This window comes from Schistocerca americana, chromosome 9 (genome assembly GCF_021461395.2).
Source record: "Schistocerca americana isolate TAMUIC-IGC-003095 chromosome 9, iqSchAmer2.1, whole genome shotgun sequence".
NCBI lineage: Eukaryota > Metazoa > Arthropoda > Insecta > Orthoptera > Acrididae > Schistocerca > Schistocerca americana.
In genome coordinates, this window is record NC_060127.1 from 45,454,619 (window position 1) to 45,482,323 (window position 27,705).

At 37.2% G+C, this 27,705-nt stretch overlaps 1 protein-coding gene across 3 annotated transcripts in view; it reads right to left on the bottom strand.

Moving 5' to 3' along the window:
* LOC124550865 overlaps positions 1 to 27,705 on the bottom strand; it is a 106,172-nt gene that overhangs the window by 70,513 nt on the left and 7,954 nt on the right. Inside the window, exons 2-3 of one of the 3 annotated variants that reach the window (XR_006967735.1) lie at positions 14,948 to 15,180; positions 3,339 to 3,492 (exon numbers count right to left, since the gene is read on the bottom strand). Coding sequence is in view for 1 of the 3 variants with exons in the window: in XM_047125608.1 (XP_046981564.1) it covers positions 3,362 to 3,492; positions 14,948 to 15,180 (364 nt within the window). In the remaining 2 variants the exon portion in view is untranslated. Of the gene's footprint in view, positions 1 to 3,229; positions 3,493 to 14,947; positions 15,181 to 27,705 lie in introns of those variants that run through there. The other 2 variants (XM_047125608.1, XM_047125609.1) reach the window with 2 other exon arrangements.

The window sequence follows — 27,705 nt, forward strand, 5'->3', positions numbered from 1 at the left end:
AGGTTGGTAGGTTGTGGGTAGTGGGAGTGTCAATGTTGTAGTATAAGAAAGGCAGTCTTGAATTTGCTCAAATTCCTCTTCTATCACTAACTTTCAGAGAACTGACATTGCTAGTTGGATAGCCTTACTTTCACTCTACCCAGTATCTGCTATCATTTTTCCCAAAACTAATTAACTTCAGTAATATATTTAGTAATTAAGTAATTTAGTAAGGATAATTTCATCATTTGAGTCCATGGGGAGGGTCCAAGTAACAATGCTCCCAATAGACTGATTGAGACCACAAATGCAGAATAAGTACACTTTATTGCTCAGCAGCAGTACATAAGAACATGTGTGCTTACTACAGAAACTCAGAATGAGCTGACTACAAAGACAGTCCTGAAGCAGAGAGCTACATAGTTGACTGGAGAGTTTTATTATATTAGCTGATTCAATTACTGTGGGATTGCCACAAGACCTTTGGTGAGTTTCAGTACTATGTGTGATATCATGCTTTTGTTGCCCTAATTTTTCTAAATCAGATATACCACACTAGGTTAATACAATAAACATCTAATTAAGAAGTTAACAAAATTATCAAAATTTCAAATATGGCAATTTTGGATGAAAGTGGGGAATCCACTATAGGAGCATACAGTGTATTACTAAAATAATACCTTAAACTTTAATAATTTTCAAGCCAGATATAATTCAGTTAAATCAGATTATTTTTGGAAACAACAGGTTTTCAAAACCACTAAATATTCACTTTGCAGTTTTATGAACTAAAATGTAATTACCAAAAATCACAAAATATACATATTCCAGTCTACGTATATTCCACACCACACAGAAATCTTCAGTCTACAGCCAGAAAGGAATCAGTCAACATCTGCAGGTCAGTTTGTAGGTTAACATTATGAAGTTAAAGAATTATTAGGAGTCCAGGCTTGGCAGTCATCACAATAACATCACATAGTAACTTTGCTGTATTTTGTTAATTTCTTAGTGTAAGTCTACAATGAACAAGCATATGATTAACACATATATGAAATTTTACACTCCGAACCCACTCAATCATCATTTCTCTGTCAGAGTGTGCATGAAGATAAATACTTCATTCAATAGGTCTGTAATGCACTATGGAAATTATATCTAATTGTCTATTGTCTCATGAACTGTGATTTGTGAAAATTCAAGTATGTGTTGACAATAGCGTTAAATTTGATACAGAACAGTTAATGTAATATGTTACCTCTGCTATTAATCGTAAAGTATATGTGCTAGTCTAGTGTTTGTGAAATATAAAAGGAAGTGTAAGCTAGAAAATGTTTAATTTGAATAAATTTGAATATGTGAAAATTTGAAGTCAAGTATGTTGCGTTTGTCATTGAACTGTATGAATTCCAATAAAAGTAATTTCAGGTTATGAGATTTCATTTCTGGTGCAACACCAAGGAATTTTGATCCACCACCAAGTTAGTACCATTACATGTGGTAAATTCTAATCTGTAATAAAACTGTAGTATTCAAAGAAAGGTACTTAAATCATTTTATATGTAAGTGAGATATGAAATTATAATAATATTGTAATAAATATTACTACATGCATTTATGTAAAATATGTTAGTATAACACTTTCACACCATGTCAGCATATTTGTCAAATATAATCATGGAGGCCCACCTTTTGTACACCATCCTTCAAATGCCTTGCACAAAACTGATTCAGCTACAGAAGGGAACTCAGAATTAGTAATAAAACTGCAAAATGCTATTAAAGTACAATAGACACTAAGAACTGTAACGTAATACTAATACAGTTCTGTCATGTAAAACAGTTACTCAATAGACACAGTAAGGTGACGTAAGTCATGGGATAGTGTTATGTTCATATACAGTTGGTGGTAGTATCATGTACACAAGGTAAAAACAGCAGTGGATTGATGGAGCTGCCATTTTTACTGACGTAATTCATGTAAAAAGGTTTCCAACATGATTATCACTGCACAATGGGAATTAAAAGACTTTGAATGTGGAAGGGTTGTTGGAGATAGATGCATGGGAAATTCAATTTTGGAAATCATTATGGAATTCAATATTCTGAGATCCACAGTGTCAAGAGCATGGGAAGAATACAGATTTCAGGCATTGCCTCTCACCACAAACAAAGTAGTGACCAATGGCCTTCACTTAACCACCAAGAGTGATGGCATTTGGATAGAGTTGTCAGTACTAAAATACAAGCAACAATGCATGAAATAACTGCAAAAATCAATGTGGGCTGTATGACTAATGTATCCATTAGGACAGTGTGACAGAATCTGGTGTTAATGGGCTATGGAAGCAGACGAACAATGTGAGTGGTTTTGCTACCAGCAAGATCTCATCTGCAGCACCTCTCCTGGGCTTGAAACCATATTGGGTGGACCTAGATGACTGGAAAACTGTGGCCTGGTCAGACAAGTCCTGATTTTAATTGTTAAGAGATTCAAAAGTGGTGCAGACCCCACAAAGCCATAGACCCAAGTTGTCAACAAGGCACTGTGCAAGGTGGTGGAGGCTCCACAATGGTGTGGGCTATGTCTACATGGGATGAACTGGGTCCTCTCATCCAACTGAAGTGACAACTGACTGGAATTTGTTATGTTCAGCTAATTGGAGACCATTTGTAGGCATTCATGGACTTTATGTTCCCAAACAATGATGGCTTTTTTATGGATGATGGTATGCCATATCACTGAGCTACAGTTGTTCCTGATTGATTTGAAAAATATTCTGGACAGTTTGAGTGAATGCCAAACATGAATCCCATTGAACATTTATGGGACAGAATCAAGAGGTACTGGCAACAGTTTTACAATTATGGACGGCTATAGAGGCAGCATGGGCCAATAAATCTACAGGGGACTTTCAATGATTTGTTTGAGTCCATGCACCACACCAGGCAAGAGGGAGTCTGACATGATATTATGAGGTATCCCATGACTTTTGTCACCTCAGTGTCTAATAGTAAGCTACAAATTTATCTGTTTATCAGTTCATTCTGTGAGAAACTTACTGTGTTTTACCTCCAATTTATATTATTTCTGTCAAATGTAAGATGAAAACAATAAAATAATGTTACTATCTGGATCAAGTACGGATTCTCTGAATTGTCCAAGACACATCTTATGAGAAGAATAAATCCATTTCAACAACTCTTATTTAAAACATTTTTGGTTGAGGAGTACAATCAGAACATGTTGGCAGTTTATTAGCACTTGCTTACAGGACTTTATATTTGCTAAAGTACTGGCTTTGAAGCATTACACATTCTGTTTATTGTCTGAGATACATATTTACATCTTATATCACCTTCTAAATTTCAGTGAAGTCATTCACTCAGGGCTCTCCTCCTCACTGCTGGAAACATTAGGCAGATGTTCACATATGCCACTACTGCTGCAGACAAGACCAGGACCACACAGTGTGTTTCCTTGAAGGAACTTGCGACACAGCTGTCCTTCATCTAAACAGGCAAATAGAATGCCACTAAGATGTGTGCATTAGAGCAAGGCCTTGGTCAAAGCAGGTAAGATGCTTGATGTCATTAAATAGTTATTTACATGTTCTGTGGGGCACAACTGCAACCTCTTGTTATGGAATGAGCCAGTTCTGAAATTATAGTACAGCTTCTTGGCAGAAAATATGCCAACATATATGAGTTTTTTTATTCTTTTCTCTTTATATATCTATTTATTTTACATACATATGGTAATTTATATTTAACTATGTTCAGTCTCTCTCTCTCTCTCGCTCTCTCTCTCTCTCTCTCTCTCTCTCTCTCTCTCTCTCTCTCTCTCTCTCTCTCTCTCTCTCTTTTTGTAGTATTAAATATTCAGAACCTCTACAATTGAGCAGGAGTTGTTGAGCAGACATGATTTCAGTTTGGGTTTGAAGTTAATTTTATTATTTATCAAATTATTTACATCTCTGAGTGGGTAGATGACCCAAGATTTTTATCACCAAATGCCTCACTCCTTTCTGTGCCACACGAAGGTTGAGTGATGGATAGTGCAAGTCATTTCCCTTTTTAGCAATATATACTGCCTAAAAAAAGTGTAGCACCCAGAAGATATGGTTGGATGTCAGAATAACATTGTACTCTTATGCTCCATTGATGGATATGTAAGTGACTATAGTTGCATTTCTTTGTGGCATGTAGAATGGCCACCAGAATGCTTTAGTGTTGTCTGTGTTTAGTGTTATTGCCAGGCCTGGTATGGTGTATAAGGGCTGTGTTCAATCTCACATACTGAGTGAGTCATATATCAAGTGATAGCTGTAAAAGACATGGAGTTGCTGCATATTTGTGTGAGGCAGCAGTATCGGCAATTGAAAGTGTGTGAAAGGGGCCTCACGGTGGATCCCCATTTGATCAGTCAGTTGAACGCAACAGTATCCAGATTTGTGGGGTAATCAGATATGACACCGTTCTGAAGTCTGACTGCACCATTAAGTGAGGGTCTGTAGTTTGACTGCACTGTTACGTGAGGGTAGGCATACTTGTTATTGAGATTCGACCACCTCTGACCATCATGAGAGAGAATTGCCATATTGTCAACTGAGCACATTGTTAGCCATTCACAACTGTGCCTGCTATCCAATTACAAGCAATGAGCTCCCAGCAATATTCTGTCACCTCACACCATTGGTTGAGTACTAGAAGTAGCAATACTACGGAGCTGCCATCCTGGCTCACATTAACACCACAACACAAAGTACTGTGTCTCGAGTGGTGCAGTGACTAGGAAATGTGGACAGCTGACGAATGGTGTTGCATTAATCCCTAACATCCCAAAATCCCATGTGATCCAGTTCAGAACAAAACAGTCAACATCGCAGGAAATTAAAATAAACTATAAAAATCGAAATCTGGAAGATGTGGATTCATTGAAATTTTTAGGATTAAACCTAGACATGAATTTAAATTGGAACAAATATGAGGAATATCTAGTAAACAAACAATGTAGCTTTGCATTTTCAAGGGAAATATTGGGAAATGCCACTGACATGGACACAAGCAAACTTATGTACCATAGATACTTCCAGTCAGTTATAGGGTATGGTTTTGTGTATTGGGGAAATTTGAGCAACTTAATATGTGTACTGAAACTAAAGAAAAGATTTATTAGAAACATGTGTGTTATGCATCCATGGAAGTCATGTTGTCTATTATTTAAAAATCTGAAATAATTAACAATTCCCTCCCTATGCACCCATAATATTAACATTCTTTTGTATAGTAGTTTAGAATTATCCTAGGAGAACTGCTTACATCACACTTATAATACAAGAAATAAAGAAAATTTTATGCTTCCTGCACATTGTTTAAATTCATATGGTCAGACTTCCCAGTATATGGAAATGAAAACTTACAACATACTAAGAGCCAAGAACATTCTGAGTGTGAACCTAGATTCACTGAAAATCAACCTACATGATACTCTGCTTCAGTGATGCTACTGCTCACTTGAATATTTCATGAACAACGAACTGGATATCTGAGCAGGATGTAGCTTATTAGTTGTCTTGTTATGTGAATCTGTAAAGGTATCTTTTCACAAAAAAGTTATATCTATGTCTAAATACACTCCTGGAAATTGAAATAAGAACACCGTGAATTCATTGTCCCAGGAAGGGGAAACTTTATTGACACATTCCTGGGGTCAGATACATCACATGATCACACTGACAGAACCACAGGTGCATAGACACAGGCAACAGAGCATGCACAATGTCGGCACTAGTACAGTGTATATCCACCTTTTGCAGCAATGCAGGCTGCTATTCTCCCATGGAGACGATCGTAGAGATGCTGGATGTAGTCCTGTGGAACGGCTTGCCATGCCATTTCCACCTGGCGCCTCAGTTGGACCAGCGTTCGTGCTGGACGTGCAGACCGCGTGAGACGACGCTTCATCCAGTCCCAAACGTGCTCAATGGGGGACAGATCCGGAGATCTTGCTGGCCAGGGTAGTTGACTTACACCTTCTAGAGCACGTTGGGTGGCACGGGATACATGCGGACGTGCATTGTCCTGTTGGAACAGCAAGTTCCCTTGCCGGTCTAGGAATGGTAGAACGATGGGTTCGATGACGGTTTGGATGTACCGTGCACTATTCAGTGTCCCCTCGATGATCACGAGTGGTGTACGGCCAGTGTAGGAGATCGCTCCCCACACTATGATGCTGGGTGTTGGCCCTGTGTGCCTCGGTCATATGCAGTCCTGATTGTGGCGCTCACTTGCACGGCGCCAAACACGCATACGACCATCATTGGCACCAAGGCAGAAGCGACTCTCATCGCTGAAGACGACACGTCTCCATTCGTCCCTCCATTCATGCCTGTCACGACACCACTGGAGGCGGGCTGCACGATGTTGGGGCGTGAGCGGAAGACGGCCTAACCGTGTGCGGGACCGTAGCCCAGCTTCATGGAGACGGTTGCGAATGGTCCTCGCCGATACCCCAGGAGCAACAGTGTCCCTAATTTGCTGGGAAGTGGCGGTGCGGTCCCCTACGGCACTGCGTAGGATCCTACGGTCTTGGCGTGCATCCGTGCGTCGCTGCGGTCCGGTCCCAGGTCGACGGGCACGTGCACCTTCCGCCGACCACTGGCGACAACATCGATGTACTGTGGAGACCTCATGCCCTACGTGTTGAGCAATTCGGCGGTACGTCCACCCGGCCTCCCGCATGCCCACTATACGCCCTCGCTCAAAGTCTGTCAACTGCACATACGGTTCACGTCCACGCTGTCACGGCATGCTACCAGTGTTAAAGACTGCGATGGAGCTCCGTATGCCACGGCAAACTGGCTGACACTGACGGCGGCGGTGCACAAATGCTGCGCAGCTAGCGCCATTCGACGGCCAACACCGCGGTTCTTGGTGTGTCCGCTGTGCCGTGCGTGTGATCATTGCTTGTACAGCCCTCTCGCAGTGTCCGGAGCAAGTATGGTGGGTCTGACACACCGGTGTCAATGTGTTCTTTTTTCCATTTCCAGGAGTGTACAACTCCATTTTATTAACTATAGCTTTATATGAGTAAATTGTATTAACTATATTTTGATGTATCTCCAGTACTCGAATCAAATGATTACCATATGTATATTATGAGGGAAATAGATTGCAATTCACAAACCACAACTGGAGGAGTTGAGAACAAAGTCACCAGGTCTGGATGGAATCCCAGTCAGGTTTTTGTAATGGATCATATTATTATTCTTTTCTCTTGTTCTTTTCTTTAATAAGTTATTTAGTACCAGCGATAATATTATTTATCAAAAATGTGTATTATAACCATACATTAAAGAAGTGTTATTAAAGTTATTATGGAGACACAGTTTATATACAGCTATTTACATAAATAACTGTCCCTGTTCATCATTTTGCCAATGCCAAGATCCCTGCAAGAGGACCAAAGCAGACAAGAGGAATTTGCATGAGCAGAGGAGGGGCAATCCAGTAACAGCATTGGTGGGGGTGGGGGGGGGGGGGGGGAGAGGGGGGGGGTAGTGACCAGCTCTATGCACAATGGTGATAACGAGAAGTACGTAGATTTAAATGATGAATGTTGACCTTAAATGTATTGAATATTGAAGGTCTGTTGATACAGGGTGTTCAAAAAGTCTCTCCACAGTGCTGTATGATTGTAAGCCGTGCATGTCGCATGATTGTTCATCTGCTGGGTTACTCCTCTTCAAATGGACTCTCCCAACATTCCACTGTTTCATTTATACTAGCCAGTGTCAGCAGTATCATTGGTGCATGTCATTATGTGTTGACGTGAACATTTAAGTTTAGTTTCTTTGTTTGTTTGTTTCATTTTTGTAAGTGTTAAAGTGCTAACCATTGAAGATCATGTGTTCAACAAAATGGAAGGGATATTCTTAATTAAACATTTTTCACTGATGAGGTGTGGTTTCATTTATCTGGGTACATGAACACACAAAATCCTCATATGTGGAGTACTGCGAATCCATTGTTTATCTTGAGGAACCACTTCATTCTGTGAAAATAGGAGTTTAGATTGCAATTTCTAAATGTCAGATTGTGGGCCCCATATTTTTCAACGAAACAATACATGCACAATACTACAGTCACATTCTGTATCCATTCATAGGAGAACTTGTGTTAAGTGAAATACTGAATGGTTATTTTCAACAAGATGGTGCAACTGTGCATACAGCTTGCAATTCAGTGTCACTGCTTGCTGATGATCGCATTATTTCACAGGGACTTTGGCCTCCAGGATTGCCTGACCTAACACCACCTGACTTTTTCTTCTGGGGTGCAGCAAAAGCAATTGTGTATAAAAACTGTCCAAAACCTATCAATCAATTGAAAACCGCAATATCCACTTTCACTGCTTCTGTTACAGAAGAAATGTTACAGCTTGTGTTTGGAAACATGATTAGATGAATTGAACTGAACAGGGGGGTGCTTTCAACATTTAATGTGAAAATTTGTAAGTAAAAATGAATATTCAGTAAATTAATAACTTGTATTTCACTGAGTTTCATTTTGGTATATTCACTACGGCATATGGCACATGTGGCTAACAATCATATGGCACTGTGAAGAGACTTTCTGAACACCCTGTATTAGTGCCAGTTAAATTTCACTTTGGATATGTGTACCTCCCAATTTCTTTCACTTACTCTTTCCAATTTTTTTTTTTTTTTTTTAATACTAATTCAAGCAGCAATTATTAATCAGTTTCCATTATATATTATATTTTATGCCTGCCTCCTGTTCTGCCACTATTCATTTTTCAAAGAATACTCTTTGGCATTGGCTCCTTACCAAGCTTGCATTTATCATGAATCTCTCACCCAGTGCATAGTCTAAGCAATGGGAAAAAAGTGCAGATGACTTCTGTGTATATGAAGTAAAAAGAATATACCTAGAAAATTACAGGCCAAAATCCTGATCATTGGTTTGCTGCAGAAGCCTTGAACTTATTTGCAGTTTGAATATAATAAATTTTCTTGAGACTGAGAAGCTTATGTCCACAAATCAGCATGATTTTAGGAAGCATTACTTGTGTGAACTCAGCTAACCCTTTTCTCACACAATATACTCTGAGCTATGGATGAAAGGCAACACTTAGATCCATATTTCTAGGTTCCCAGAAAGCATTTGACATGGTGCCACATAGAAGGCTGTTAAAGAAGATATGAGCACATGGAACAGGTTCACAGATATGTGACTATCTCAAAGACTTTTTAAGTTATAGCACCCAGTATGTTGTGCTAGACAATGAGTGTTCAACAGAGGCAAGGGTACCATCTGGGGTGCCCCAAGGAAGTGTGACAGGACTACTATTATTCTTTATATACATAAATGACTGGCAGATGGGATGAGCAGCAATCTGTGGTTGTTTGGTGATGATGCTGTGGTGTATTGTAGGGTGTTGAAGCTGACTGACCATAGGAGGAGACAAGATGACTCAGACAAGATTTCTATTTAGTGTGGGAGCAAGCTCTAATGTAGAAAAATGTAAGTTCATGCAGAAAAGCAAACCAATAATGTTTGCATACAGCATCTAGTATCCTGCTTGACAGTCACAGTATTTAAATATCTGGGTATAATTCTGAAAAGTGATATGAAATGGAATGAGCATGTGAGACTGTGATAGGAAAGACAAATGGTTGACTTTGATTTATTGGGAGAATTGTAGGAGAGTGTGATTCATCTGTAAAGGTGACCACCTATAGGATTCTAGTGAAACCTGTTCTTGAGTACTGCTTGAGTGTTTAGGACTGTACCAGGCCAGATTAAAGAAAGACATCAAACCAATTCAGAGATGGGCTTCTAGATTTGTTTCCTTTACATTCAAACAACACACAAGTGCTACGGATGTGCTTTGGGAACTCAAATGGAATTCCTAGAGGGGAGGCAACACTCTTTTCCAGGAACAGTATTGAAAAATTTAAACTGGCATTTGAAGTGGACTGCAGAATGATTCTGCTGCCTCCAACATACATTGTGTGTAAGGATCGTGAAGATAAGATATGGGAAATTAGTGGTCATATGGAGGCATATAGACAGCCATTTTCCCCTCATTCTATTTTCAAGTAAATGGAACAGGAAAGGAAATGACTAGCAGTGGTGTGGGGTATGCTCTGCTACACACCATAAGTTGGAATGCAGAGTATCAATGTAGACATAGGTGTAGATGTAGAACCGGTGACGTTTCATTTTGTTTCCTCCTCCTCTTCTGGGTGTTACACTTCTTTTGTTATACAGTATATTTATGATAATAGAGTTGTCTTCAAATTGTGTGATTGTTGACTACATACTTGACCTAAACACAAGAGGGGTCAATTGTTTTGCGTATTTTCACTTCTATTGTTTTACAGAACTGTCTCTTCTGGAAGTTCACCTAAGGAAATTAAAATGTCTATTTAACAAAAATGAGCTGTAAGAATATCGTGTAAAGTAGGTAACCATACTCTTGCTGAAACATTTTTATGGATGTTGGAATTCTTGCACTCATTTCCCATTAAATGTATTCCTTAATAGTTTCTGTTGCCAATAATAAAAATTAGTTTCAGCCACACTGTGAGTTAGACAGTCACAATGCAAGACACAAAGCATACAGCTTGCGACAGAGCAAGCTGGGATCTTTTTACTTCATCTCTTGCTTTGCCATCTGCCTCCTTAAAATTAATTTTTTTCATTTTTGACTAATTACTGTTAATATATATGAGTATAATCTGCATTTTCATAAAACAAAAAGGTTGGCCCTCAATCTTAAAAAATATAGTACCACATCTAATTTTGTGCTTAATTTTGTGTATGTCATCAATTTACTAATTTATTTCGACTATTCCTAGTTAATATCTTCTGTTATAGGATAAAAATCAGTAATTGTTTTGTAACTTAAATTTTATTGTTGACTTATAAACAAACATAAATTCCATATTAATTGTAAACATTTGGAAGATGAAACACTGGCATTCCTTAAGTATTTATTTGGATCTATTTGGAAACATGTTAGCAAATCCAGCCCTTAATTAATTCCAAAGTAATTATGAGGTTTGTCAAAAGTAGTGTTTGTATATTTATATCTGTTAATTAAACAATGGAAAATCCAGGATGGAATGTAACAATACCAGAGAAAGAAAGTTTCCACTCACAATATAGCGGAGATGTTGAGTCATGATAGGTACAACAAAAAGATTCACACAATTGTAGCTTTCAAAGGCCTTTATAGCCGAAAGATAATTGTGTGAATCTTTTTGTTGTGCCTATTGCAACTCAGCATCTCTGCTATATGGTGAGTGGCAACTTTCCTTCTCTGGTATTGTTATATCTGTTAATTGCATGATTTAAACAAATAATTCAGCTTAGTAGAAGAAACTGTTAAAAAGATGGACTTTTTCTATATATTCAGTTAATTTAATGAGTTATGTTTTAATTGTAATTTCTGTAACTTAAACATCAAACAATGTGTAGTTTCAGTAGCTATTATTGTGATGATATAAAAAGGTCCAATTTTTGGTCTCGAGTCAGTCAGTCCATGGCCACGTTTCTGACGAGGGACTCGTATTGGTTGGGCCAACAACAATTCATCAACTTAACTGTGAAATAAGTGTAATACGAATAGGCCTTGTGTTAAAACAATGACAGTGTCTGTTTAATATGTACTGTATTACTGTGCAAGAACTGTGAACTGTGTGGTTCAGTTTCTCCTGCTCATAGATATTCAACAGTAGCAGTATGCTGATGTTTGCCTGCAACCTATTATTGAGGCTTATCAAAAGTTAACCAACAGTGAACTGGCCATATTAACTGTGTAAGATTGTGGTGTTGTGAACAGGGAGAGTAAAGAACTGTGAAATGCAACTGTGCACTTGTTGGTTACATCATTTACAGGAGTCAGTGTTGAACTTCCGCCCCCTTTCTTCAGCCAGTATAGCAATGCAGTATGTCGACACCGAGGACAATCAATGAAGAAACACTAGCAACAATTTTATGAGGGTCATCCACAAAGTAAGTTCCCTTTCTCTTTCTATCCACAGCAGCACTATGATTGCAGTTCTGAGCATGTGCAGCAGTTACTCTGACTCCAGGAGGAGACATGTATGCCATTTTCAGATTGCTGCTGCCGATGTGTGCTTTGTAGTGCTTATTTATAAAGTCAGCCATAATTGAAAATGCCACCACATGTGAAATCAGATCTGTGACCCATTTTCTAAACACAAAGAAAATTAAACCAAAGCAAATTCATCAGCAAATCTACAAGGGTTATGGACAAAATGCTATGAGCAATTCAATGGTTAGAAGAGGGGTCAGACTGTTCAATAAAGAACGTGATCAAGAGAAAGGTGAAGAACAAAGTGGATGCCCATCTGTGGTTACTGATGAACTGGTTCACACAATTGAAGAGAAGATTAAGCACAACCATAAGTTTACACTTAGTGCCCTTGCTGTGCAAGTTCCGCAAATCTCATGACATTGTTACTGAAAAACTGAAATTTCGAAAACTTTGCTCATGTTGGGTACCCAAAATTCTTACTGAACAAAAAAAAACAAAAAAAAAACAATAGATGGGCAGTGCACTTCAGTTTTTAACACGCTACAATGAAGAAGGCAATGGTTTTCTTTACTTTATAATCACGGGGGATGAAACTTGGGTATCGTATGATACCCCTGAAACAAACCGGCAATAAATGAAATGGAGGCACTTTTCATCGCCAATGAAGGTTAAGCCTAAGCAAATCTTGACACCTTGAAAAGTCATGTGCACCATTTTTTGGGATAAAAGAGTCATTTTGTTGATTGATTTCTTACCATGAGACCAAACAATCTATGCACGTGGTTACTGCGAGACCATTAAGAAATTGTACCACGCATTACAGAACAAGTGCTGTGGATTACTGTGAAAATGTGTTTCCACTATAACGCCCAATGTCACACTGTGAATGTGACCAAACAACTCTCATGGGAATTTCACTGGGACGCGTTTGATCATCTTCCATACAGCCCGGACATCGCTTCTAGCGACTTTCATCTCTTCTTACACCTAAAATCTGTCCTTGGTGGTAAACATGTCAGTGATGATGATGAACTGAAAGAACATATTACCACATGGTTGAATCACAGGCAACAACCTTCCATGAAGAAGTCACACAAAAACTTGTGCCACACTATAAGTGCCTACAAAATTTCAGAAGCTATGCAGAAAAGTAGTTTAACAGTTGTAGATCTTTCTACAATAAACATTTTTTCTGCATCTGTACATGTTTGTTTTGTATAACAAAATAGAACTTACTTTGTGGACATACCTTGTATATTGTAGTTTTAATTGGGATTCCTTAACTCAGTCAGTAAAAATGGAACTCATTGAACCACTTTGTTGTCCATCTCTCTCCTGTCTGTCTGCTCTCTAACCATTAAAAATGCTTTTCCTCAAGAATGGGCAGACATGTCTAGTTCAAATCTGTGTCATATACTAAAGTCTATAATCCCTTGGCAGTATAAAAAATTGAAGCTTCGAAGTTAATGCACTCAAAAGATACAGCCATTCATATCACATATTTTTATATGCACAAACTCACTCATCAAAACTTACAGGGTACTTCCCATTGGCCTAGAATCATGAAATTTGGCAAGAAGCAAGGTTTCACAGAACAACCAAAAGAAAAAAATCTGATAAATGTATTTTGTAATTATATCACACAAAAAAATATTTTCTCTTTTACTATAGACTGTCTGTCTGTCCATCAGTTATGACCCTCTTTTCTAAGGAACAGGTAAATGTACCAAGTTAAAATTTAGGTCACATACTAAGATCTATAGGTCCTTGGTGGCATAACAAATACAAGCTTCTAAGTCAATGCAACCAAAAGATAAGCATAAATATGTCACACATTTTGATACTTACAAACTCACTCAATAAAATCTATAGAGCACTTCCTATTGGCCTAGAATTATGAAATTTGGCAAGAAGTTAATGTTTAAAAGTACAACCAAAGGAAAAATGTTGATTTGTGATTATATAACATGAAAAAATATTTCTTTTGCCTTCATTTATCTGATTAACAGTAGCTACAAAATGGCAAAAGAAATTTTTTTTTGTGATATTAATACAAATCAAGACTGACATCGGATAACAAATAGCAAAAGAAATATTTTTTTCATATGATATAATTACAAATTACCATTTTTTCCATTGGTTGGGATGTCAAAAATTCCTTTTTGCCAAATTCATGATTCTACATCAACGGGAAGTGCTTTATAGGTTTTAATGAGTGTATTTGTTAGTTTGTGACATAAATAGTCTTCTCTTTTGGTTGTGTTGACTTAGAAGCTTATATTTTGTTTTGTTTTCAACTCCTTCAGTTGTTGAAGGAGTTGTGAATTATGATTTATTCATCTTGTAACACACATATGCTAATCATTTGATTGGAGTACAAAAGACATGTTAAAATGTGATATAAAACTATACAGTGCACAGATTATGTATATAACATTTTATTGTCTTTTGTTAATGTATACCTTGCCACATTCCACATTCCTGAAACTGCTCCTTCTTGTTGGGAGGGGGGGGGTCTATGGAACACATTGAATGAATGACAGTACTTCTGAGTGTGTCTGTGTGTCTTTGTGTGTGTGTGTGTGTGTGTGTGAGAGAGAGAGAGAGAGAGAGAGAGAGAGAGAGAGATAGGTGGGGGAGGAGGAGGGAGTGGAGGTTAAAAAGACAAAAGAGAGGGGAGGGGTAGGTGTCCATTTTCTAAACTGTTATATGCACTCATGTGCCACCCCCCCCCCCCCCCCCTCGCCACACAACCCTACTCCCCACCCGCCCGCCCAATCACCTCCTGAGGAATCTTTTCCTCTCCCCACTTTTGTCTGTATTATCCATCTTGGGATTTCCTTTTACCTAGTAATAAAGCACTGTGTTACTTACTCAGGTATTTCCAGCAAACGTTACAGCAGCCACACTTCTTGATGATGCCAGAGGGACAGCTGGGTGGAAGTGTGGGACATGGCTTGTCACACTCCAGCGTAGCACATGCCACCCAAGGAACTTCCTGTTCTGGAGTGGATGCTGTTTGATTATCTCCAGCACCTGCGTTGGTGGCTGTGACCAGGTAACCAGCCAGTAACAGTAAGCTTATGTGGAAGGGTGACATCTGTAACCTGACAATATCAGTATGGAATATCATCCTGATAGAGACTTTATTTCTGTCCTCTGCTTCTTCCACACTGTGAAATCTAGCATGTGGAATATCTCCAATTGAAAGGTTTGGTGCAAGAGGGGATAACTGTAAAATTCACATATGTGTGCAGTAAAATTAGTTGCATCTTTGATGCAGGAATGAGGTATATCCACAGGAAACTGATGGTAGTATGTGTGGTTAAGTCTTTACTCCCTCTTACACATAGCATTGTGAGGTGCTAGACCAACAATGAGGGCTAGGACTTGTCAAGCTTGCAGTTTTGAATATAAAGTAAATGTGAAATGCAACAGTTTCAGAAATGTATGCCTCTTTATATGTTACCATATAGAATAGTGGCGTTTAATACAATATTGTTTCTTTTTAGATTAGGATGGGACCAGAGGAATTTAAGCTATGCAAGACAGGATTCAGTCTAATATATGAGCATGCCAAAAACATGTGTAGAGTTCATTGCAAGTTACATAGCAGCAAACATTATACCTCTATATGACATGAGAGAAAAGCATGAAACCAGGTCCAATGCAATTCTGGAAATCATTAGACAACAGATAGACTGTCATGTTAAAAGTTTTCAAAAAGTACATCCCAATACTGCAGGAAAAGAGTAATAAATGTTATTTGTCTCCTGAGTTTAATGTGAGCAATATGTATGACACATGTATGGAGAAATATGAGCAAAACCAGCACATTTTGAAGGTAGAGGATAAAAGGTATAAACCTATTGTCTTGTATAATTACTACTGCATTTACTTTCAACAGAACTTTAATTATGCATTTGAGAACCCTTTAATGGACACTTGCAGAATCTGTGACACAACTGCAAATCAAATGAAATGTACTGAATCTGAGGAAGAAAAGAAGAAACTTGCAGCTGAGAAAGAGTTGGATCTTAGAAAAGCTGAATATTTGTGCAATGCGCTGAGAGATAAATCTGGAGAGACATGGAAGGAGGCTTCTACTGAAACACTGTTTATTGACTACCAGCAAAACATGCCACTACCCAGGTATCATCTACTGATGCATTTGACAGTCATTAACCTTAGGGTGCACAATTTCTGTGTCTTATTCTATAAAGTCAAGAATAAGACAGCACAAATTTATATGTATATGATGAATTGACTGGGAAGAAAAGTGCAAATGAGGAAATCACTGCTTTGAGAATATACTGAGAGGAGATAGCAGGCATCTATACCTATTCTCAGACAGTTGCTGTGTCCAAAATAAGAATATGGCACTAGTTCAGTAATTATTTGTGCACGTTAATGTTGGCAGACTAGAAATCATTACCCACCAGTTTCCTGAACTAGGTCATAGTTTTATGCACTGTGATAGGTAATTTGGTCTAATCAAGAAGAACACATACAGAACAGATACGATTTTTCTGTCACAGGAATATTAGAAAATAGTGAAAAAGATGTCACCATCAAAGTCCCATGTAATCAGCATGAACACTGCTATGATAACAAACTTTGTGAGTCATCTAAAACCTTACTTGCTAAAAACATTTAAAAGTGATACCAAAGATAGATTTCTAGTGCCTGTTTTTTGAGAGTTTTGTTACATTCACAATAGTGACATGATAGAATGTAATGTATCTGCAAGCATGTCTACCTTCACCTAGTTCAGGCTGCTGAAAAAGCCTCAGAATATTACCTTCACTGCTCCATATGCATAACAAGAATGTAGAATATAGAAAGTAGTTTATTTGTCTCATAACATACAGTTACAAATCAAAGATTTTTGTACTGGAGACATGTAAATTTACTTTAAAAAATAAATTTATAGTAATTGTCATATCTAATGAGGCATTTCTGAATTTTTAGACATGAACAATTAACAAGAATATACATAACAATTATGGTAATTTTGCATTTTGCATTACAATTTATACAATATATTAACAATTTATTATACAATACACAATCTTTACTGTTTCTTTTCTTTTGAAATTGCCAATCTGTCCTGCATGAATTCTTCAATTGAATAACAATATTTTTCCATTAGTTTACTAAATAACAATGTTTTTAGTGGGTCAAACTCCATATTTAACAGTTTTGTGTTATTTAATTTATTGTAAATGTTTAATCTCTTGTACAATGATGTTTGGGTGTAAAGTTTTAAATTATGAGACCGAAGTTTGAAACTGTGTCCGTGATGAGTACTGTAATTGTGGTTGAAATGAAAATTGTCAAGTGAGTTTTGATTTTTATACATGAAAATAAAAGTTTCATTGATGTACAGAGAAGTAATGGTTAGTATTTTTTTAATAATGGGTGACATAATGCTCTTTTTTGGACTAAACACATTTCTTATGATTCTCTTTTGAAGAGTAAGTAATCTTGGGCTGTTCATTGAGTTTCCTCAGAACATTTTTCTGTATCAAATCTCATAGTAGCTGTGGTAGACTACCTTCCTGGTGTCCATAAGTGTGGAACCAGATAAGACATTCATCACATAAGTTAGGTTGTTTAGTTTGTTAGCTAAGTAGTTTACATGTGCCTTTCATTTTAAATTTTTGTCAAGATTTAGGCCTAGGAATTATACATAACTTGCTTCAGTCATTTCCTGATCGCCATGCACTATTTTTATGGGAGACGCTGATGTTGTTTTAGCACTGAACTGTACTAATTGTGTTTTTGTGACATTAAGTTTTAATCCATTATGCTGAAATCATAATTCTAGGTTTCCCATTACATTTTCCACAGTACCCTGAATTTGTTCTAAATTGCCATTTACAGTTAAAATCGAGGTGTCATCTACAAATAAAATGGAGTGAACATCAATGCTTAAAGGTAAATCATTTATGTACGGCAGGAAAAGATGGTGTTGATGTTGTGGTATTCAGTCCAGAGACTGGTTTGATGCAGCTCTCCATGCTACTCTATCCTGTGCAAGCTTCTTCATCTCCCACTACCTAATGAAACCTACATCCTTCTGAATCTCCTTAGTGTATTCATCTCCTGGTCTCCCTCTATGATTTTTACCCTCCACACTGCCCTCAGTACCATGCTGCCCTCCAATAGTAAATTGGTGATCCCTTGAAGCCTCAGAACATGTCCTGCCAACCAATTGCTTCTTCTAGTCAAGCTGTGCCACAAATTTCTCTTCTCCCCAATCCTGTTTGATACCTCCTCATTAGTTATGTGATCTACCCATCTAATCTTCAGCATCCTTCTGTTCTCTTCTTGTCCAAACTATTTATCATCCATGCCTCGCTTCCATACAAATACTTTCAGAAAAGACTTCCTGACACTTAAATCTATACTCGATGTTAACAAATTCTCTTCTTCAGAAACACTTTCCTTTCATTGCCATTCTACATTTTATATCCTCTCTACTTCAACCATCATCAGTTATTTTGCTTCCCAAGTAGCAAAACTCATTTACTACTTTAAGTGTCTCATTTCCTAATCTAATTCCCTCAGCATCACCTGATTTAATTTGACCTTTCTTTCAAGACACTATCCATTCCATTCAACTGCTCTTCCAGATCTTTTGCTGTCTCTGAGAGAATTACAATGTCATCAGCGGACCTCAAAGTTTTTATTTCTTCTCCATGGATTTTAATTACTACTCTTTTTCTTTTGTTTTGTTTACTGCTTGCTCAATATACAGACTGAATAACATCAGGGATAGGCTACAACCCTGTCTCACTCCCTTCCCAACCACTGCTTCCTTTCATGCCCCTCGACTCTTATAACTGCCATCTGGTTTCTGTACAAATTGTAAATAGCCTTTTTCTCCCTGTATTTGACCCCTACCACCTTCAGAATTTGAAAGAAAGTATTCCAGTCAACATTGTCAAAATCATTCTCTAAGTGTACAAATGTTAGAAATGTAGATTTGTCTTTCCTTAATCTATCTTCTAAGATAAGTCGTAGGGTCAGTATTGCCTCACAAGTTCCAACATTTCTACGCAATCCAAACTGATCTTCCCTAAGGTTGGCTTCTACCAGTTTATTGTATGTAAAGAATTCATGTTAGTATTTTGCAGCTGTGACTTATTAAACTGATAGTTTGGTAATTTTCACATCTGTCAACACTTGCTTTCTTTGGGATTGGACTTATTATATTGTTCTTGAAGTCTAAGGATATTTCGCTTGTCTCATACATCTTGCTCACCAGATGGTAGAGTTTTGTCAAGGCTGGCTATCCCAAGGCTGTCAGTAGTTCTAATGGAATGTTGTCTACTCCTAGGGCCTTGTTTCGACTTCGGTCTTTTAGTGCTATCATATCTCTCATTTCATCTTCATCTGCATCCTCTTCCATTTCCATAATATTGTCCTCAAGTACATCGCCCTTGTATACACCCTCTGTATACTCCTTCCACCTTTCTGCTTTCCCTTCTTTGCTTGGAACTGGGTTTCCATGTGAGCTCTTGATATTCATGCAAGTGGTTCTCTTTTCTCCAAAGGTCTCATTAATTTTCCTGTAGGGAGTATCACCTACTCTTTTCAACCTGTACTTGGAAAATATGATTGACCAATGCTCATTAGATGACAAAGGAGTAGAAATTGGAGGAAGAAGAGTAGGGTGCTTGAGATTTGCTGATGACATGGTCCTTCTAGCCACAGGGGAAAAAGAATTACAGGATTTGGTGGACACCATTGCAACTAATGGAAAAAAATATGGAATGAAAATTAACACAAATAAAACAAAAGTATTGGCAATAGGAGGATATAAGGAACTAAAAATTGTGCTGAATGGAGAAAAACTAGAACAGGTGCAAAATTTTAAGTATCTTGGAAGCAGGATAGACACCGACTGGAAGTGCACCACAGAAATTAAAACAAGGATAGCAATGGCAAAAGAGGCGTTTTATAAGAAAAGGAGAATCTTCTGCAGCAGTATGGACAGAGAACTCAGAAAGAGACTCATAAAATGTCTTGTATGGAGTGTTCTTCTATATGGCGCTGAAACATGGACTATGAGGAAAAAAGACAGAGAAAGGCTGGAGGCTTTTGAGATCTGGACATGGCGGAAGATGGAAGGAATAAGTTGGATGGACAGAGTAAAAAATGAAGAGGTACTGAGAAGAGTGGGAGAGAAAAGGCAGTTACTAGATGTAATAAAGAGAAGAAAAAGAAATTGGATTGGGCATATATTAAGAATGAATGATGGACTGATAAAAACAGTTTTAGAAGGTTATGTAGAAGGGAAAGGAAGCGAGGAAGGAAGAGATTCCAGATACTGGATGACATGATGGACGGTACAACATACAGCAGCCTTAAGAAGGAAGCAATGGATCGCAGAAAATGGAGAGGCAAAGGACCTGCTAATATAGCAGATAACTGATGATGATGATGAGGGAGTATCTATCTTACCCTTAGTGAGATATGCCTCTACATCCTTACATTTCTCCTGTAGCCATCCCTCCTTAGCCAATTTGCACTTCCTCTCGATCTCATTTTTTAGGCGTTTGTATTCCCTTTTGCCTGCTTCATTTACTGCGTTTTTATATTTTCTCCTTTCATCAATTAAATTCAATATTTCTTCTGTTACCCAACGATTTCTACTAGCCTTCGTCTTTTTACCTACTTGATCCTCTGCTGCCCTCACTACTTCATCCCTCAGAGCTACCCATTCTCCTTCCACTGTATTTCTTTCCCCCATTCCTGTCAATTGTTCCCTTATGCTCTGCCTGAAACTCTGTACAACTTCTTGTTTAGTCAGTTTATCCAGGTTCCATCTCCTTAAATTCCCACCTTTTTGCAGTTTCTTCAGTTTTAATCTACAGTTCATATCCAATAAATTGTGGTCAGAGTCCACGTCTGCCCCTGGAAATGTCTTGCAATTTAAAACCTGGTTCCTAAATCTCTGTCTTACCATTATATAATCTACCTGAAACCTTTCAGTATCTCCAGGCCTCTTCCATATATACAACCTCCTTACATGATTCTTGAACCAAGTGTTAGCTATGATTAAGTTATGCTCTGTGCAGAATTCTACCATGCAGCTTCCTCTTTCATTTCAACACCCATTCCATATTCATGTACTATGTTTCCTTAACTTCCTTTTCTTAATGTCAAATTCCAGTCACCCATGACTATTAAATATTTATCTCCCTTCACTATCTGAACAATTTCTTTTATCTCACCATACATTTCATCAATCTCTTCATCATCTGTGCAGCTAGTTGGCATATAAACTTGTACTACTGTAGTAAACGTGGGCTTTGTCACTATCTTGGCCACAATGATGCGTTCACTATGCTGTTTTTAGTAGCTCACCTCCACTCCTATTTTTTTCATTCATTATTAAACCTACTCCTGCATTATCCCTATTTAATTTCGTATTTATAACCCTGCATTCACCTGACCAGAAGTATTGTTCCTGCTGCCACCGAACTTCACTAATTCCCACTATATCTAACTTTAACCTATCCATTTCCTTTGTTAAAGATAAGGCCCTAAAATTGAGCCTCGTGAGACCCCTGTACAAATCTTTTTCCAGTCCAAGAATGATTTTTTTCCATTTGAATTTAGAATAATTCTCTGTTTTCTTTCTGACAAATAAAATTTGAACCACTGCAATGCCCTGTCCACAATCCCATATCTCTCTGACTTGTGTAGAAGTAGCAAGTGATTGACTGCATCAAAAGCTTTGATCAAACCACAACATTTTTACTCTTGTCTAAAGCAGAGCTTACCTTTTCAGTGAATTCCCTGATAGCATTTATTGTATTTTTATGCTTTTGAAAACCAAATTGATTTTAACTATAATGTTGTTTTCTTTATGAAAGTTTTCAAGATGTTTTGCAAAAATCCTTTCTACCACATTAGTAAAAACTGGCAGGAGGGAAGTAAGGCAGTAATTTCCCATGTCATCTGGTGAGCCTTTCTTGAACAGTGGTCCTATTTCAGCATAATTTAACGCATCTGGGATACATCCTTCCTCAAATGACTGATTAATAATTTTAGCCAATGGATGAGAAATAATGTTATAAACAGCCTTGACTACAGTGGTTGGAATTTCATCCCACTGAGCTGATTTCTTTTTTTTTTCAAAGACACAATAGCATCTTCTACATCTTTTGAGATAATTCTTTTGAATGTTTTAAGGCTTACATTTTGTTTTATATTTACAAAGTTGACATCTACCTTGTCCTGAAGAGCTGTGATAGCTACTTCTGATTTTGCCACATTTATGAAGAAATCATTGGAACAGTTTGACATTTGAAAAATGATCTATAATTATATCATTTTTAATTTTTATTTGGACAGTTTCTTGACACTTGTTCTTTACTCCCAACTCAGATTTGCCTTTTATTTATTTTCTTGCTTACTAATATATAGGTTGTTAGCCAATTTTTTTGCTGCCTGTACAACTTTTTTGAATGTATTCTTATATCTCTTTACATTCCCCACAAAGTCAGAATTTTTGTTATTTTTTTAACTCATTATGAAGCTGTCTTTTCCTGGCACTAAAAACTTTTATTCCTGGTGTAATCCAATTTATTTTATTGGCCGTTCTTTGCTGCCAGGCTTGAGGGGGAAAAGTTTCTTTGAAAACATAAGGAAACAATTTAAGAAAGTTTTGAAAACTTTTTCACTTGACACACTATTATCTAGAGGGCAGTTTGTAGTTCTTAGTTTGTTATAAAATATATTTACATTCTCTTTGTTAAAGTTCCTTTTAGAAGCTGCCATTGAAACTAGCAACACTAAGAGGCACAATGGCACTGATGGAGCAGTACATATAATGCACTGACATGTGGGACTATGCAGCACAGAAGTGATATTACATGATGGAAGTGAAGATTACACTGACTCTCTTACAGAAGACAAATGCAGTGTATAAATATTGAACATTCAACTTGCTACGGTGACTATTTTTATGTTGTTTTGTTTGTATATTCAGATTCAAAGAGCACAAGTCTTTATTCTACGCTTGCTTGTTCATCTTCCAAATTAATGATTTAAATAAAGACACATTCCAAATATTTAAAAATATTAATATTTTGGTGGAAGTCAAAGATAACTCCATTTTAAAATTATATTAATATAAATTATACTAATCAGTCTGAACTTTTCAATTGTACCCGTGCATCACAGCCTTAAAGTGGGGGCTTCAAGAATATATCTCTCTGAACTATTCAAGAGAATACATTGATTAGTTTTGTGTCTCTCCTGAAAAAAATGCTATAATGGAATTGCCTTTCTCTTGCATCAGACCCTTCAGCTGCTTTTGCATCACTTTAGGAGTAAATAAACACTTTTTTTTTCTTCTTACATTTTGATTTTGGGCAACAGTTATCTAAAAATATGTAAATTACTTCATACACTATTTTTCCCAAATCCTTATTATTTGTACAGGTAGGGATTTTCATTTCACTTATAAGTGTATAGAATCATGTGCTCCAAAAATCTCAAACCCACTAATAAACTGTTGCTGGAACATAGATATATACTGATTTAATATGCTGTGTCCTGAATTTAGAAATCTGTTTGAGTTTACTTAACAACTGGAAATTTATGAACTGACTGCATTTTCTGTAATTATTATTTATTTTCTGTTATTTAAAAATTCATTGTAGCTGTCACTAGAAAATTACATATCAGTTGAAATTGGCAGATAGCAGAAAATATACAATACTTACAGTCAAAGGCAAACATTTTTCTTATTTATAAAAATGTACATAATGTGGTACCTGATGAAATGGAAATAATTTGAAAATTATTTTAATTTTTTATGTATAAATGTACCAATCAATATTGCTTGAATTTTGCTTAAAAAGGGAGAACATGTTTAGTTACTATTTAAAATGGTGTATGAATTACTGAAATATACAGGCAAAGTTTATTTATTATGTTAACAGAAAAAAAGGTAGCACAAACTGTGCAAAATAAGTTTGAACACATTCATATCAAAATCAAAGCAGATCTCAATCAGTATACTGTAAACTGAGATAATGTGAGTAAAGTGCTTGGGAAATTATTAATGGCACCATAAGCGCAAAAGACAAGCTAGATCCACATGAATACCTCCACCAAACAGCAACAAAAATTACATGATGTGTGAATTATTTATCCAGTATTTTTAAAAGATTACCAATAACCTACTGCCATGTATCACTGTACCACTACAACCATACTTCCAGCAACAAACAGGTCAATTTTTCCAACATCCAGTAGGTGAACAAGAGGTATTAAAAATCTTAAGAGCCACAAGATCTTCTTACTCAGGCAGAAATAATTGTATCTTAGATTGTTTATTTGAGAATTTTTCAGTGGGAGTTGCCACACTCATACATAACGTGATAAACAGTTCAATAAACAGAGGGTGTTTACCAGAAGCTTTAAAGACTTCAAAGATAATTTCAGTCTTCAGGAAAGGAACACACATCACATAAACAATTATCATCATGCTTCTAACAGCTATATGTAAATTGATTGAACTAACATTAACAATGAAAGCAGCATTTCTCAGTCAAATGGAGTTGTTCACCAAACATCAGTATGAATTTCATAAAAACAGTAGTGTTAGTTATGCACTTTTCTGTTTCCCCAATAAAATTCTTAAATCCTTCAACCAAAAGGAATTTTTCGTCTAGACTTTTTACTGGCTTTGATATCATTTATAATTCACTGGTGATTCAGAATCTAGATTCACATGGTATCAGAGACACAGCAAATCTACAAGTACATCTATGCTCTACAAACCATTGTCAAGCAAATGGCAGAGGATATATCCCATTGCAGAAGTTATTACAGTTTTCTTCCCATTCCATTCACATATAGAGATTGTGATGAATGGTTGTTTAAATGCCTCCAAGAATGCTGTAATTACTCTAATCTTGTCCTCACAATCCCTGTGGGAGTGATATGTACAAGGTTGTAGCACACTCTTAGAGTCATCAATTAGAGCTGGTTTTCGAAACTTCATAAGTAGACTTTGTTGGGATAGTTTACATCTGGCTCCAAGAGTCTTACAGTTCAGTTTCTTCAGCATCTCTGTGACACTCTACCACTCAGGGTGTATATGACCTGAGACAACTGGGAGGTCCAGGAAAAACCCAGGAATTTTTTCATCTGGGAGAAAATAGGGAAAGCCCCAGGAATAGTCTAGAATTTCGGGAATTTTTCATTGTTTTAGTTTTCAGTTAAATTTTTGTGATTTTGACTGGTAAGAACCAATACACTAACAAAGGATATTACTATATACTGCTACTGCTGAATAATACTGTACCAACAAAATATGAACGAGAGAAAAAAAACGAAAAAAAACTTAAGTTGCAAAGGAAATGTGCCGTATACAACAAAACAGTGCTCATACAAGCGTCTGCCAACAGCAAAGTGTGCCTAAGGCTTTAGGAAGACTATGCAATGCTTTATAACAACAAATTGCCTCCAATGAGCGTGACAAGACAACTGTTTAAATTAGATTAGTTTGATCTGTTGCGGGCAGGCTCTTGGGCATGCGCAGTTGAGTCGCGTATGAGTAATGCCTTCTCCTGCTTCTGGTTACAGAGGTGTGGCTGGGTGCCACTACTTAACATTGCCCCAGTTTGGAAATATAGTAAATCGGGGCTGATGTACAGAGCAGTCTGAGTTGAGGTGCGGAGTCTCCACGTGACCTGTGAATTTGTTGTTTCCTTTTCGTTAATACTCTCATGTTAAATGATAAACAAATGGATTGTTGTGGCCGGGAGCTATCAAATGAATTAAAATACGTTAGTATGATTACGGAAGGCTAAAATATGCTATTCGTTCCAGATTTTATTTCCACCTTTCTGACAGTCAAGAATTAATCGCCTTAGAGAACAATTTGGCTTAAAATTAATCTTTTCTGCTGAGGCAGTCAATTTATTTGAAATGAAGTGTTTAATTTCACATGAATGGCTAGTTTCAACTATTTGCTGCATTTCAAGTGCATGTATGGCATCATGGCATAATAAAGAACCAAACATGAGATAATACAGTACTGGTACTCCAAGAAAATTTACATACGAATGTGCATTTTCAGCCGAATTCTGCGTTTTAGTATGGTTCACAAAATTCTGGCGCTCTTGAAGTATCGTCTGATGTCTTGTTTCTTTTATGACGTATGTAAGATCTTTTAATGTTTTACACATACAACATATGGGCTTCCTGCGTCATCGTAGCTGTGCAAGTGCAATGACACCTGTTATCTGGCGCTCTCTTGCAACTGCTGAAACGAACCTGTTTCTAACAGGTCATGGGAAAATATTGCAAATGGTGGTTTGAAAAGCGTTACATTAAAAGCAGATTTCCTTTTATGCAAGATGAACTATGTGTGAGAATGTACGATGAATTTCTTAAATCACAAAGCGTTTGACTCTCATCTAAAAATCAACGACCATTTAGAAGAATTTCGAGCCCAGAAGATCAGACTTTTATGTCGTTATTAAAAATTCTACTGGCACATTTGTGTGATGTTCTTAAAGTGTAAGACGTGCAAAAAGAGATCAGCATTATACGTGGAAGCTTAGCTTCTCTTCCAGCTTATTAATCTTCAAGACCAATATTATATGTGAATACTATGTATATTAATTTCAACCATTAACTTTTCGTATTTGTGTGCTCGTGCTACTGAAGAGTGATCTTGCTATTGGCTTACTACATCACATGTCATCTGCTGCCATCAGCTGGTGAAATCATGTGACATGAGCTATGACTGTCTTACAAAAGTGCATCGCAATCTTGATTTCAAAGTTTCGGAAAGTAGCATGCGGTGTTTGGTGGAATTCAAATTTATACATTCATAATACCAAAATATGCAGTGTACAAGCCGGCTGAAGTGGCTGTGCAGTTCTAGGCGCTGCAGTCCGGAACCGCGAGACCGCTACGGTCGCAGGTTTGAATCCTGCCTCGGGCATGGATGTGTGTGATGTCCTTAGGTTAATTAGGTTTAACTAGTTCTAAGTTCTAGGGGACTAATGACCTCAGACGTTGAGTCCCATAGTGCTCAGAGCCATTTGAACCATTTTTTTGCAGCGTACATGTTGCAGCACATCAAAGGTCTTTCAAAACGTGTTTTCCCCCCTGAGTTCCGTTTTCTAAAGTGCCGGCAAATTCTACTCCAGTGTATAGGCCTAAAACATAAGCATTCAAAGGATTGATGAGTTTTACTGTACTGAGGAAGAGTATACTGTCACTTAACACAGAAAAAATGTATTTTCAGTGTGGGGGAAAGTATATTTTTAACCGGGATATCCGGGAAAAATCCAGGAATTTTTTTTCCTTGTCCACGTATACACCCTACCAGTGAACACACAGACCTGTAGCCATTTGTACTTTTCTTCTCCGTATATGTTCAATATCCCTACTTAGTCCTATTTGGTATGAGTCCTACACACTTGAGCAATATTCTAGGACAGGCCACATGAAAGATTTATGACATATTTTAGTCTGACTGAATTTCCTCAGTATCCTGCCAATAAACCAAAGTCTGCCACCTGCTATAGCCACGGCTGAGCCTCTATGATTACTGCAATTCATTTCCCTACAAACTGTTACACCAA